The following is a 16,287-nucleotide window of genomic DNA, read 5'->3' as shown; positions in this document are numbered from 1 at the left end:
GCCCCGCACTGGGCCGGATGAGACTGGAGTGATGAAGGGGAATGATTAATGGGCAGTCGGCACTATCAAAGAGCACAGCCAGCTCAAAGATGAGAGATTGCTTTCTGACGATCATTAAATCCTGGTTGCCACATCTACGAGCATGCACTTTTTATCTGGCCCCTTATAGGGAGAGAGGGAACATTGAGGGGCCGATGGAAAGGGAAGGTGGACGGGAAACAGGTTTATGGCGGAGGAGGGCTTCCAGCTAAAGCAACAGCTAAAAGCCCATATTCAGCACAGTTAGACATTTCTAGTGTCGCTGCATCTCTCGGCTTTCATGCCCTCATTATTTTGAAATGTTTGAGCAGAGGTTAAGGTACGATTTCTCACTCACTGAGAAAAGGGGAGAGTAATTCTTTTCTACAGTAAAGTTGAATTGTGTAATTTGTGCACCACTGGTATCACCAAATAGGTTTCCTGACCACTTCCCATCAACTTTAATTGGTCAGAAAACAGAGAGTCCCACCCCAACTACACGCCATTGGTTGTTGCTGTGTCAGACTGGTCAGGAAGTTCAAATGAACAGATCAATGTTTTGTTAGTGCCACAGACCCACAGTGTTTACACTTTTCGGGGAAATCCATCTACAAATGGCTTACTTATAGTTAGTTTTCTCTTCATATTAAGCAGGGATGAGAGAAAGCATTTTACTAACATACAAAAATTACCAACTATGTGTGAGATTGTGTGTGTATATATCATGCGATATACCCAAAGAACACATAAATATGTGGTGATTAATCAAACTACTTGGAATGTACACTCACTGAGCACTTTATGAGGAACTCTATGGTCATAACAAAGTGCCTTACGGGATCTTCTGCTGTTGTTGCTCATCTGCCTCAAAGTTTGATGTGTTGTGCATTCTGAGATGCTATTCTGCTCACTACAATTGTACAGAGTGGTTATCTGAGATACCATAGCTTTTCTGTTAGCTCGAACCAGTTTGGCCATACTTCGTTGACCTTTCTCATCAATGTTTCTCATCAAGGCGTTTCAGTCTGCAGAACTGCCTCTTACTGGATGTTTTCTGGCACTATTCTGAGTAAATTCTAGGGACTATTGTGTGTGAAAATCCCAGGAGATCAGCAGTTACAAAAATACTCAAACCAGCCCATCTGGCACCAACAATCATGACACAGTCGAAATCACTGAGATATCTTTTTACCCCATTCTGATGTTTGATATAAACATTAACTGAAGCTCCTGACCTGTCTCTGAATGATTTTATGCAATGCAATGCAGACACAAAATTGTCTGATTAGATAATTTCATGAATAAGAAGGTCTACAGGTCTTCCAAATAAAGTGCTCAGTGAGTGTATACTACATGTATATTGGCATATATACTACATTACATACAGTGGAATAACAGCCTTTAAAATCCTCTTCAAGCTTTTAAAATCAACTATGGGGAAGTGTGTGACCCAGATGAAGGTAGATTTAATAATGCAGAAGTGAATGTACATCCACTTTGCTCTATGCAAGTTTGAACACTCCCCATCAGTGAGCTGAGAAATTGCCAGAGCTATGCAAAATCAGGTCATATGATCCTCTGTCCTTAAAAAAAGCATCAATACTATCCATTCTGAACAGCTCGGCTGACTGAGCAGAGCGGTAAAAGAGCCAGAGAAAGTGTGTGTATGGATTCAAGTGGAAGAGATAAACTCAGAGGAAGTGTAGGTGAAGAGAGCAAGAGATAAAGGAGGAGAAAAATGGAGAGGGAGATGATCCAGGTTTCAACAAGGTGGGATAGAAAGCAGGTCCTGATTTGGATGAGAGGATATGGAGAAACAATGGCATTAAGGCCAAACTGATGTGCATAGTGATGTTACTCACCCAAAAGTACATCATCATTTCGGCCACGGGGCTGGTGGGCACACACAGGAGGAAATCGGGCGAGGTGTGGGCACAGCGCTGGCCGCCTGGGTCTGATTCTATTGGCTTGAAAGTCCGTTTGTAAGTGGATCTGCTTTGCCTTTGCTCTTCCCAGATCAGTCCTGAGTTGACAACAAGTTGAAGCACAACAACTGTTTACACCTTATCCGCTTGGGAAAAACCAGAGAGAACTCTGATAATAAAAGAGGAAAAACAGGAAGAGAAATGGACTAAGGGAGCCGTTGAAGATGAAGCTTCCTCTTCGCTTGTTTCCTTTTACTTTCCGCACTCTTTCTCTTCTTCTTCCTATAATCACATACAGTAAAAGGCTTTTTGTCACGTCACTCTCACTCTGCACACGTCTTCTGCCCCTTGCCAGTCTGCTCAGAGTCTCATTGGTGAGTGGGAGAATTCTATAAGCACTCCTGGAGGTGTTTGGCAGCTGTTTCCTTCATTCCTTCAGTGAGGCAGTGTTTCTCCGCAGGGAGAAGAGTCCATTGACACTTCAGGCACTGATACAGCCATGGAGAGGCTCAGCATCCATGCGCAGAGGGGAGGGGAGGGGAAGAGAGTAGCGTCTGCTCTCCTGGCTGCTGCTTGCTGCGGCGGCTTCCGCGGGGAGCCGGTGTGGAGAGTTGCTGGTTAGTAGTGGGGATGGAGAGACAGTAGGAGCAGTTCTTCCCTTCTCTTGGTCTCGGTGCTCAACTGATGCACATGAAAAGTGGTGCAAGGAGGCAGAAGGGGAGTAAACAGGGGTAAAACCGTAAGTAAACGTGGTAGGGCAAGTCTGTAATGTTATGCCTGTTCTGGTCTCTTTCTTGTGTTTCCTCTTTCCTTTGTTTCTAATTTCTCACTGATCTTTTTCTCTGGCACAGTGATAGTGAAAGCAGGCTGGGGTTTCAGTGGGAGAGGGGCTTGCAGGATTCTCGCTCGCTGTGGCTCGGCCAATCAGGAGTGAGCGTGCGCTGGTGGTGGAGAGCAGAGGGAATTGTTTGACAGGTTACGTGCCATGAAAAGAGGTTGATCCTTTTTGGTTGTATTTTTTGGTGTGTGGTATAAGGAAGGACTTTTTTTTGAGTGTGCAGGAATGTGTTCTGAGTGCCTAAGTGCATGTGTACGCAGGTATGTGCCTTTTACTGTGGGGGTGGGATGGGGGGGGGGTTGCTATGGGGTGTTCGATTTTCGTGTAATATCTCAACTATCTCAGTCATTTTCAAACCCATTATGTTAACAGGCAGCAACAGTGCATTTAAATATCAACCTCTTTACTGTTGCACGTCCATATTAGGATTCTTTTTTTTAATTTGGCTCTCAGATCATTTAAATTAGAACAAAGTATGTTTGGAAAAATGTGAGAAAATATTAAAGAGGTATTAGAGCTTTTTATCTAATCTGAATAAGTTTCTTTAGTATTAGTACATTGTTTTCACATGAACGCTAATATAATATCAAAGAAAAACATTCAAGTTTTCAGTATCATTAAATAAGTAAGAACAGGGGCCCATGAGAAAATGTTTTACTATTTGCAGTTTCTTACCATGTATAAAGAAGCCTTTCTTTCTATTTCAGCTTCGGTCAATATTTACTCCATGGAAGAAAGAAACAACACAAGGGTGAACTTTCATTTATGGGTGAACTATTCCTATTAAAACACTATCATTTGTTAGTGAAACTTGTGCCACTAATCATTGCCCTCATTTTCTTTATTTCCATTGTCTATTTTATTGTATGTGATATCCCTTTACACTCCATCTCCACTTCATCCTTTATCTTTCCCCGCTTCTCTGTCTCTCTGAAACACACCCACAACACTCTTTCTCTGACTCTCCATTTCTTCTCTAGCACTATCTGCATTATTTTTCCCAGCATGCCGAGGGTGCTGCTTGTTCAGGTTAAGCACTTGGGAGGACAACTGGCCCTGGGGACATCATTTTCCATTACAGAGACAAGAAACCTTTTCTCTCAGTTGAAGAAGGAGGGAAAAAGTCAGAGCCCTGAACTGGTTATGCTCCTTGTCATGTTCTCTTACTCCCCCGACTCGCAATTCGTTTAGTCAATATTTAATGCCAGTGTTGTGCTGTACAGTTGTCTGTTGGCCCGATCCATGGGTTTGATCTCCATGTCTTGACTGATCTTTCTCTAGGCTTATAGGCTTGCACTGAGCTGTGATGCAGAGTTTTTAGACACACCAAAAAGTGTGGCACAAGCTTATAAATGGCTACATACCTTGCTCTGATGCAAGATGTGCTTCATGCATTTTGTGCAAAAACAGGTCACCTTTAGTTCAATCCAGCTGCATTCAAATTCCTGTACTTTCTAAGTATGTTCTGAAATCAATAAATAACTTGCTTCTCAACTGTTAATAAAGAATGTTCTTAAAGTGTGCATTTGTGTAGCATAAATACATTCCCAGACATACTGCATCCTGTGTGTTCTTTGAACTATAATATACTGTACTAATAAAAAGAAAAAGAAAGCGATTTATTCGGGTGTTGTTAAGTTATTACAACTCAACCACAATGAACAACCTTCTTGATATCTACAGAACTTACACTTGAAAAGAGCTGCCTGACTCACAGTTCTCCACCATTGCTTTATGAATTTTATGGGATATCAAAGAGTGCACAAGTTGAATCTCAGCAGATGCAGCACGTCATCCGAGGAAACTGCAAAAACTAATTTTCATACTATGGTTTTCTTGCATATTTTCTTCCATGGGTACGAAAAATAAAAGTTAATTTTTTCCCCACCCCATTTCTTGTTGTAAGCATAAGCATTACTAAATTATGTTAGCTTTCTGAAATCTAGACAATGTTTTGTTTTAGGTACCTGTAGAGGAAACCAAGAAAACATACTGAGTAAAAAATAATTATTATTATAATTTGCAATGTATTGTTCGACTACTAAGTATTCAGACATCCTAATCACTTAACTGCTTTATGCACACTATGTAGCAGGAGAGCATACATATGTTGATGCAAGGTCTATCCTTCATTGGTACACAGTCATGCACATTCTCACTCTGCCTGCAGCAACTAACGCCCTCTCTGTGCACCTGAGAGCAGGTGTCAAGCGGAGTGAAGTGTAAAGGTGGTGTTTTTCTTCTTTCAGCAGGGCAGATGGGGAAGGTTTGGTCTGAGCAGGCCCAGGCTGAGCCGGTGGCCAAGCCAGACTGTCTTAATTAGGAGCTGGCTGCTGCCAACGGCAGGTGAACACATCTGGGACGCCATATTGGCCGCAAGCGCAGCAGGTCTTGGGAAAAGTGCAAGCCTTAGAATATTCGGAGGGAACAGAAAATGAGAGATTCTCTCTATTTTTTTACTCTATAATAAAAAACCCAGAATTGAGCAGAAATGCATCTGCACACCACATAGAGAAAGGTTTCCTCGTTGCACAAGCTTGCCAGATATTAAAGGCTTTGCGTTCGTTTTGTGAGCTGCCAAGGCCCGAGCAGCCTTAGAGTGCTATCAATTTCACACATTCTGCTGAAAAGCTGAAATTCAACTCTGAGGGCAATCTGACAGGATTCAGCATTATGTGCAGGGCCATGCAAATCCAGCCACGGCTACTGGACATTAGTGTTTCCTTTGTCCCCTACACCTGCCCTCCATTGCCTTTGTTTGCAAAGATGATGTGATCACACCATGGTACAGAAGCGTCTAGCATCATGAAACTGAATTTGAGTGGATTATAAATGCAACTTCCAAAACAACCACAACATCAAATCTGCTAATTAAGTTGTAACAAAATAGGGCAAAAATCTTGCATTTAAATTTAGTCAGTTTAGGCACACGTTTCATAAATTATTTGTATAAACTGAAAATGATGTTATCATCTACTCAGCCTCATGTCAGTCGAAACTCAAATTTCCTCATGTAAAACAAGATATCAAAATAAATGATCAAAATTTCAAAGTTGCTGTTTTCCATACAACAAAAAATGATAATCAGTTGCAATATTGATTTTCAATTTTTATTGGATTATTATATACTTAAATACTTTGTATCTTGAAGTTGATTTAAAAAAAGTGCATGGACACATCATGTGTTTTTGGCACACAAGATGCTTCACAAAAAACATTTGTCTTAAAGGTGCTTATTTATACCTTCAGCATTAGTTTGTCAATAAGGAATATGCATTTTAGACTCCCAAGCATTCCTTTATAAATATAATATAATAGAATCAAATAGAATAGAAGAACAGGGAGCCCTGCAACACATGGGATAGCATAGTCTCTATGTTATTACTAGTTCATTAAAACCGCAAGAATCATAATTATAAAATAATTCGGAAAATTATTTTTTAAATAGGTTTAGATAGAGTACAGCATTTCACACTAAAAAACATGTCAACTTCCCAAAAGTATTGTGTCAACAATACATATATTTTTAGGTCGGGATTTGAACCCAGGACTTTTTGTATGCTGAATGGAAAATATACAACAACACTAATACATCTTACACATAATTAACATAAATTATTTAATTATTTAGTGCATTTTTCCCCCCTTTGGTTATGTCTTATCTCGGCTAAGGAACCAAGTGAGTTGAACTGTCACTTGTGCCACCTCAAAAAATAGATCCATGCCATGTCGCATGGAAGCCAAGCACTTAAAGCACCTTATAATGAAGCCAAGCCCTCCCTCCAAATGCATATACACACACACAAGCACACATTAAACAAAAGTTCGCCCCACTGAACTATACCTTCCTAATCAGTGCTTTACCCAACGTCATCATTTCTGCCTCCATAAACTCAATGGAGCTACATGCTCCTCTCCCTCTCTCTCATCGCACTCCCTTCCAATTACTGCACCAGTTCATTTATTCATTAACCCGCAAAGGAAAATCGAGTAAGACCTAATTCAAAAACAACCGCCCTCCATTTCTCTCCATCTGGTGGGGAGGCTCGATTCTCCAAACAGGTTCAAGTGTCTTAATCTGGTTAAGGTGCAGTTTAGTGGCTGCAGTGAAGTTTGGGGGCATGAGGAATGGATTGCTGCGCCACAAGTCCATTTTAGTTAAAAGCACATTCCCATAATCAAACCAGCAAAGGAAGTGAAATGCATGGAGGTACGGTCTAATCAAAAAACAAGCGTATAATGGGCAAGACAGCGCTGTTCCACTTGATTACAGAGGCATTGAGTAATTTGCTTAATTTGTCAAAAAGGCATGTGGTTTTTAGCCGACGTAAAACCCATTTATAGTGATTTGAGTGGTAGCATGCAAGCACACTTAAACACTAAATGTGCTTTGGCTATTCGAAGCATTGCATTTCCAAATACCATTAGTAGAGGCTTCTATGTCCAAAAGTAAAGCGGAAAGATTAAAGTTGGGAAAAGTTGATACAGGTAATTGCTTTGAGTCTCCTAATTATACCAAACAATGAAGTAAATAAAGCCGAATCACGCATTAGACTATAACTTATTCCTTACACTATGTTTCAATGCTGATTCTGTTTAGCTAAAAACTTTTTTTTACTCGTGAAATTTTTTTCCTTACTGAAATGATGCTCATTTTGCTCTAGCATGATTTCATAAAAAAGCTGTAAAGACAAAGTGACATTGTTTTCTGCTGCGAGAAACACCTCTGAATACAATGGAATTAAGACGGCAATCTGACAGGTGTCTAAAGCTGACATCACACTGTCATGCAAGATTTGTTGTAATGTCAAGCAGAATGCAGCTTCATGTGAGGGAAAGCATCTGTGCAAGCGTGTTTGTGTTTACAATTATATACATAGAAAAAGAATGAAGAAAATTACAATGTAAAGAGAACAGAATGTAAAAACAATTAAAATATATATGCACAATCCATTCTTGGGCTAAAAAAAGGCAGTATATACAGATATTTTCAGGACACATTTCTGAAAACAAGTCTTAAAGGGATATTTACTTCCAAAATGAAAACTACAACATAATTTACTCTCCCACATGTTGTTCCAAACCCTTATTACCTTTTTTTTTCTAACATGGACCATAAAAAGAAATGTTTGGTAGAATCTTAATATCGGTCACGTACCCTTTATTGAATCTTTTCTGATACAATAAAAGTGACTGGTGTCTGAGGCATTTTTAAAGAAAGTCATACAGGATTGGATCAACATGAGAGTGAGTAAATTATGTCAGAATGTTCATTTTTGGGTAAACTATCCATATAAGATCATACACAGTTTTGCTTAACAATCTTGTTTTAATTATGTTTTTATATTTTAATTGTAAAATAAAATAAAGATAGTCATCAAGAATTGTTTTGTATTGTAGTTACAGTCCTGTACCGAACACACCTCACCTGTCCAGATTCAAATGATGTTACATTCCCCTCAGCACAGAAGACAGAAGCTTTAACTATGTCCCGACTCTTCAGCCCAAGTTTTCTTCTGAAACACGTCTGCTTGCTCAGTCGGGAAACCAGCGAACAACAAGTTACCCTTAGAGATTTACACTTCTGATCCTCCAAATCCTTTTTTATCTTAATCGAATAGAAGGCAATAAATTGCTCCATTTGCTTCCTCCCTGTCCTTCTCTGCCTATATGCTAATACTGTTTGACATATTTCAGAGGAAGATGTAGCATCAATATTTATCCATTCATAAAAAGAGAGAGACACTGACATGTGCTAAGATTACCGTTTAATTAAAACTTGAGTAGCCAACTAATATTCAGTTCTTAAACAGACACATCATCTGCCAATGCATTATCTACTCATTTAGATCTAAAAAGTAAAAAGGCAGGCAAAGAAAAAATAACATGACATTTGACTGCAAGATCAGCCCTCTTTCCAATGGTGTTCTCTGGGATTTGATATAGCTACTAGACCAGAAAGCTCATATAAAAATAAATGATACATGAGGTAATATTTTAATTGAGTATCAATGTTACCTTTATTACTGTAGCCTACTACTGTGACTCATCACTTTATTTGGATTGTACAATTGTGTAAGATAATATGAGTCCTGTACAGCATATCTTGAACCAAGTATATTTGTCTTACCCCACTGGCAAATAATTTTTGTTATTTTAAGAACAAACTTCATTAAATTTTGCTCTACATGCTTGAAACATGAATAAAGGATTCACAAATACATATTTTTTACTGGAAAACAACCCAAAACTACTGATTAAGAAAATTATTTCTTGCAGAACGCATATATGTCATCTTGTATGTTACAGGTCTTTCTGATAAGTAATTTTTATTTTGAAATCCAAGCTCTCACATCAATAACCTGCATTGTTCTGCATAAAAAATGGACACCTCTGGTTCAAGTCCTAACCAGACAAATGCTACAACTGATGCCAATCGCACCTGTCAGCGGGAGATCTCAAGGTGGCAAAGGGAATGGAGAGGCAGTGCCAACATGGCACCAATTTGGAAAACACAAAGAGGGCATTCACTCACCAGTCTTGTGACAAGGGGCACCCCAAAATGCCAGAAGTGATCGTTCAGCAGCCCACCGTACACTACGTTTCCAAAGAGAGCAATGCTTCCTGTTTTACCCAGCCCGTTTCCTGGTTTGGTTTCTATGAGAGGAGAGAAAAAGAAAAGAGCTGGTTGAAGACATGAATGCAGAAGTTTGTAAACATATGTGTATTTGGAATAGTTTTATAAAGCATGGTGGAAGAAAGAAAGAAAGAAAGAAAGAAAGAGAGGCAAAACATACTAATATTTCTATTCTAATTTTGTTTATTTCCACTGAAGAATGAAAAAATTCACATTTTTGTTGCATCTTTGTTTATAGTTGCCACTGATAAAGAAAGGAATGCACAAAACAAACAAACAAACAATCAAAGCAAACAAACAAACATATTAAATAATATTTTCTATTCTATTCAATTGATTTATTTATTACAGTTTCCACTGAAAAGTGTGAGTTAAATATAAAACATTACTAAAACGTAAACATATCAAATCCAAAAAAACTCTTCCAGTCTGCTGTTTGGTGTGCATCAGTCTCTGTGTGAGTGGCGCAGTGTGTGGGATTAGTGCTTGGCATGTGATCAACAGTGGGGTCAGCCCTGCTTACACAGCAAAGCAAACTAACAGCTGCATTGAACCTCCTTTGGGTACACACACACACACACACACACACACACACACACACACACACACACACACACAAATGATCAGAGCCTACAGTAGCATAAAGGAAACATGGCTGCGCTACACAGAAACACACACAAAAATTTCACCAGTTCAACTTATACAATCTATAATTCCCCAGCCTTAAATCCGACTCAGAGAGAAGTGTACGAAGATTGCGATGTGTATAAATTATTCCTTATAAATGCCAAGTACAGCAAAAATCTGCATTATGCCTCAAAACAATAATATGCCACATATTGTGGCGTGCACCACAGCAAGCGATGCATTCATTACTGAAAAACAAAAAGTAAAAAGGTCCATTAAAATGTCACATGTGCTCTTTGTGGCTGTGGCGACACATGAGTTTTAGTGTTATAAATGCGCCTTGCGTTATTGTTTATGGTGGCTGCTAGCCGCAGGCTCCACGGCCGTGACTGTAAAGTCTGCGGATCACACACCATGAGACTCAGACATGGCTTCCTCCGCTCTTTACATCACCCCATGAATATTCATGCCATAGGGGCATGCTCTAGTCAATCGATCACAACTATAACGCATTTATATCCATGATACATGCGGCTGATTTTTTGGTGTCTACGAATAAAAAGATATGGCCTAATTAGCAATAAAACAGCCAGTGTGGCTTTCTCTACATCCACCCAAGACATCTGCCATAGATTTGGCGGCTGGGTGGCCGAATGGCGGCCCTGTGCTTTTTCAGATGATGTAATTCAAAGCATGCTGCGGTTGCATCACAACAATGTGTCACAGGTGAGATGTAAAGAGGGGTGGCTGTCATTGCGGTTTGCCTGCTGTCTGTTCACACCATGTTTCGCACCACATCTCACCTGTAATTAATTATCGTCTCACCTGTGATTAATTATTGACAGCGAAGATGAGGATGCAGTAAAGCTGCATTGACATGCTACACTGCAGATACATTACTACAACACCCAGGCTGCTCCACTGTCTCGCTCTCTTTCTTTTTCCCAGTTTTCTCACAGGTGCTTTGTCTTGAAAGCCTTACTCTTTCTATGACAACCTTTCCTAACCTAGCTCTCTTTATCAATCTCTAAGCCCTGCAGTTTGGCAAATTTGACAAGTAAAATTTTGACAAGAAATGTCAAAGTTGTCATAAACAGCGTGTGAGGGGGAGTATTTTTGGTTTGATAAAGAGGCAATAACAGGTTGATTTAAGACTGAAAATAGTGTCATCACATCTCAATCTGCCATCGGTGCATCTCAGTCCAGGGTTTGTCAGCACATTGCTGCGCACTCATGCAAATGAATGGAGAAACTACGAGTGCATTATTTTGCTTTTTCTCTGCAACGATGACAAAAAGCATCGTAAACGATTCCTGCCTGATCGGTGGGAATGTATCTGGCTATGAATCACTTTCTGAAGAGTGATACGAGTGTGCCGTTTTTCTAGGTCCATGATAACACTATAATAAGGAAAAAAACACAAATTCAATTCTATTATATAAGATGACTGTGTGAAGCCTGCTGAAAAAAGGAATAGGCAATGTACTGTATGTTAAAAACATTTTATGTGTATCGATTTGGACATACCTAATCAAACTGAGGAAAGTATTTTGGTCAAAAAGTGCTCAAATCATCAGTTGGCCTATGGGTTTTTCAGTGGTGGATACCGATTTAGAGAGCATGATACCGATATTCCAGTCAAAAGTTTGGACAAACATACTTATTCTTTATTATTTATGTAGTGGGAAGATTTGTTGAACAAAAAACAAACAAACAAACATAAAAACTAAAACTATTCTATTTTACCCTCCTTAAATTAGCCATCCTTTGCCCATTTTTCTTGATCAACTTCACAAGGTCAATCCTGTGAAGCTTTTTAACCAGTATTTAAATAGTTACAATGCATGTTCGGTGCTTTTCCTTCCGGTCCAACTCAATGAATAAAAAAATAAAGCTGATTTTTATAAAATCAGTTTAGTTCTTTAAGAAATTCCAAAAGGTACAATTTAAATAACAATACTAATTTCAAGCATTTAAGCATAATATACTTCTTCCCCCTTCACAATCTGGTCCAGCTCATCCATCAAAAATAAATAAATAACACAAAAAAAAAATCATAAAAATATAAAATAAAATTTCATTAAAAATTCAAGAAATTTGTATGCGGTACAATTTATATTTGTCCGCAAAAGACATTTCAAGATCTACGCATGTGCTTCTAGATCAAAAGGTTTGTAAGATCATGAATTCTCTCAAGGGTGTTCATCTTTTGACCTGCTACACTGCAAAAAATGTAAAAAACTATTTTTTTTATAAATGACAAAATGTAGATTTTGCTGTTGTTACTGCCAAGCAAACAACAGGAGTGCCACTGTAGTGTAGCTAGCCATTCCATAATGCCTGGCTCCTTCCGGCTGGAAGTGTCCTCAACCAAAGCTCTGTACCTCTGACAGGGTCCATCCTGTCCTGGGCCTGTGCTTCCATTAGCCACACTGACCTGGATCTCTTTTGGCATCACTCTCATACTAGACCAGCAGACATGGGCCTTCCTCTCCATAGGGTAGCTCTGTCAGGACCTCTAGCAACCCAAAAACTCTAGACACACACAAGCCAGTCCATATGGCCACCCCACCCTAACTGTATCTGGGCTAGAGCCTGATTCACTGGGGCTGGAGAAAAAGAAGCCCTCTTCTTCTAGAGCCCTCTCCAGGGCATCACAACACTCTCCAAACGATGTATTCATTACACCTCCTTTACCCTGGGGATGCTCAAAAGCCTTGTTTCAGAGAAGGGAGTGTGGCTGTGTCTGTTTAAACACTTCTCCAATCCTACTTAATCACATGCAGTTGGAGGGGCAGTTCGAGCCGGCGCTCTGATTAATACATCATGAAGCTGTGGCGGCAGACATGGCTGCGAGGGATGCGAGGCATTAATAACTGCATGCTATCACTGTTTCTGCTGCTACCTCCACCCTTATAAAGCCCAGAGAGACCATGAGTACAAATACACAAATTCAAACTCATGCAGAATCATAAGCTGTCATGTAGCTTGGGTACTTTAATCGTAAAGGTAACACTGGCTCCAAGAATTCACCTATCGGTTTGAACAAATTCATTAATGTATGAAAATATGTCAATCAGTCAAATTATGAACGCAACGGCTGAATTTTAACACTTATTTTTTACACTATTACTCACACACTGCTATGTTATGATATCAAAACACTTTTACTAAATGCATAATTTGAAAAACAATACATTTTAATGTTTGTATTAAAGACTCACCTATGACTTTAGACTCAGAAGTCTGCAGTTCGAGGCCAGTGCAAGCATGCAAGCTGACACTTGAGACAAGAGTGTTATATAAGCTACACGAAATGATGTGGTTGCTTCAGAAAATGTTCTTTTCATTTCTCATTTTGTTTTTGGACACTATCGGTTAGGTATTAAATAAAAAGGTGTGTTGGTTAAGGGTAAGGCTGTCTGTTTTGTGTCTACCTCTCATTTGATTTGTCACTATTGGTCAGGTGTTAAATTTTTAGGTTAGGGAGGCACATTTTACTCAATAAAACCTCAATCTAATATTCCCCTTAAAAACTCTTCAATTTCACTTGCTTTTGCAATGTCACTATGACATTTCAATATAAACTGCAGCCAAATGTGTATTAAGGCACGTCATTTTGTTTTGCAAAAATGTTGCCACTGTCACGTAATGTTCCTAAGAACAGGCTGATCATGGGTAGTGTAGTTCTTCACCAGAAATTTCACTATTAAACATGCTTTTTCTTTAACTGAATTACGACTTCAGCAGAAGCATTGATTAACAACCTTACAGAACTTACAGTAGGTCTGTCTTTAAATGTTTATACGTTTATAAATCACCTAATTAATATTCATGAGCAAGGCTGATTAGACACCCCTCCGTCAACCCCATCCCCATCATCAGCATCTTTATTAACCCCTTTAACATCAGTATTCTACAAGTAAAACGATTTGAAAAACACAACATCTTCTTAGGGTACCTATGGAGGTTTTGATCCTAATAAAGTTCACTGAAAGAAAACCGGGAAAGACTAACACATTCTACAACATCGACCTAATACAATGCTGGCAGTCTGAAAATATGTGCATTAAGAATTTGACTTTTCTGTTCAGAACCCACCAATGGCAGAGGAGGGACTTTTTGCACTTGAGTGATCTATTGACGAGAGCACTAAATAAATACAATGTCATCAGCCGCAAACGAAATAAGCTGAGGTCTCCAACCTGAAATTAAAAATCAACCAGAAGGCAATATTGATGGAACAGGGGAAGCGATAAAATCCAGCAAAATGAGCTTTTGAAACATTCTCCCTGCCATCGCTGGAAGATTATTGTTTGTGGGGGGAAGCCGTTCTGCCCAGTGATAAAAAATGACTTGCGCCAGCCGCTCGTTGCTTTGTTTCCGCCCTGTTGCTTTACGATTCTCCCGTGTGCGAGTCTCGGTGCGGTCCGGAATAATTTATTAAAATATGAGTAAATCAATGGCTGATGTCCTTATAGATTACTTTGAAATCATAAAAGGGCCTTGACAGGAAATGCATAGTTATACAATTTAATTAAACCCCATATCCTCCCCCTGTGTAGCCGCCTGATTAAAGTGGCAGTCAAATAAAAGAGTATTTAATTGGCATACAACACGAAAGCTGTTTGCATGTTTATTTAACATTGCGGCATATTAATAAAAAATTAGAACCCTAATTGGCCTAACTTGTGCAGGCAAGAGCAGGCTCCTGGCTTCACTTCCGTATACAGTTTAATGGACTGTGACTGAAAAATAATCCCAGGCTAGTTTAATATTTCTGCAGTCATACTTGATGAAAATCCCTGCTCCCATTGGCCAAGAGCCACACATTAAAAAGCAATCATGGATACCTGGACCTGCTGGTGAGAATCCCCAGTGGAGCGAACCACTTGGAGGGGCCTGGCAGAGAGAGCCGTCCCGGCAGGGGGAGGGTTAGGATCATTAGCATTTTGCGTATCTCCAGTGTGCCATTCTGCTGGTTCGTCTCCAGCTAGCTTCCTCCCAAACCCTTCAGAGCCCCATGTCATCCCACCTGGCATGCAACCAGAGACAGCTGGAAACCCCCCTCACGATTGCTCTCTCCCTTTCTACTTTTCTCTCACCTCCTCTTGTTTCAGATTTGTATGCACTGACCACCAAAATGAGGGGTCCTTTGATCGGTGACCAAATGTCTCAAATGAGCAGAGCAAAGCCCGACAAGACAGTCAAATCTTAGAGACACCCAAAAGAAAATCACCCCATACATTACCTCATTCTCATGTGCACAAATGAAGCTGAAGTGTGTGCTATTAATTAATTAAAAATTGTGAACTGATTCACATGCATAATAATGATAATAATAATAAAAGACACAAATATATTTTATGAGATATACAAGGCATATTTACTATATAGAAACAATAAATAGAATAGAGTAGCTTTTAAAAATTGCCTTTTCATTAAGAGTTAGCCCCGCGTACATCCTGTTATACCCAAATATAGATACAGATAAGTTTAGCCATTGCAACATATACAGATAATCACTGCACACCGCTAGTATATACATTGCCAGATGTACATATACATACAAGAATTCACAACACATCAAAAAACAGATGAATCCTCACAGCTGAATCAGATTAATACATAGACAGAGTGAAAAACTGAGAAACAGAGTCGTATTCTGACAGTTGTATGTGCCGTCAAATGTACTGCTCTCCAGCAATCACTCAAAAGCATCAATAAGGACTTTTCCCAACTTGAATCATTTATATTGTATATAGCAAGAGCTGCAACTTGATTTAAGGGGAAACAGACAGAAAAAAACAATAAAGAAATAAAGTTAGCTACATGTGCAGTCAGTAAGCCGGTGAAGACTCTTTTCCTAAAGAAGATTGGAAATTTGCAGCTAGTTCTTGATCTGCTTGGTTTTGTCACCCACAGCTGCCAAAAAATTCCCAGGAGTCAGGAGTCACAAAGGCTTTGAGTTCAAACTCCTCTGCGAGTCTTCATTTACTGTGTCTATCTGTGAGCTTTGAGTATGACAGTGACTCAGAAATAAACAGACTTCACGTACTTCGTGAGGTGGTGACAGCACATATTGAATTTAATCGCTCCTGGATTAGGGATGTGTGACAATAAGAGAGTGACAATAAAATTACAGAAGTAATGATAAAAAGTAAACTTCATTTAAACAACATTCTTTAGACCCAGTTGTGTAACTCAACATGCATTAAAGTTAAAATTGCAGAACTCAACTT

At 39.3% G+C, this 16,287-nt stretch overlaps 1 protein-coding gene and 1 long non-coding RNA gene across 3 annotated transcripts in view; one reads left to right on the top strand and one right to left on the bottom strand.

Annotated features, from left to right (window-relative positions):
- LOC127626747 (RNA binding protein fox-1 homolog 3-like) overlaps positions 1-16,287 on the bottom strand; it is a 649,289-nt gene that overhangs the window by 220,311 nt on the left and 412,691 nt on the right. For both annotated transcript variants that reach the window (XM_052102758.1, XM_052102757.1), the window contains one exon: positions 9,317-9,438. In XM_052102758.1, the coding sequence (XP_051958718.1) occupies positions 9,317-9,438 (122 nt within the window). The remainder of the gene's footprint in view (positions 1-9,316; positions 9,439-16,287) is intronic.
- LOC127626748 (uncharacterized) lies at positions 2,418-4,293 on the top strand. Its single transcript, XR_007968490.1, has 3 exons — positions 2,418-2,682; positions 2,795-2,938; positions 3,489-4,293. It is a non-coding gene; the product is annotated as an uncharacterized LOC127626748 (long non-coding RNA).

Source organism: Xyrauchen texanus, chromosome 33, assembly GCF_025860055.1.
Source record: "Xyrauchen texanus isolate HMW12.3.18 chromosome 33, RBS_HiC_50CHRs, whole genome shotgun sequence".
NCBI lineage: Eukaryota > Metazoa > Chordata > Actinopteri > Cypriniformes > Catostomidae > Xyrauchen > Xyrauchen texanus.
The sequence above is the reverse complement of the archived record's forward strand: the minus strand, read 5'-3'. Positions and strand labels throughout refer to the sequence as shown.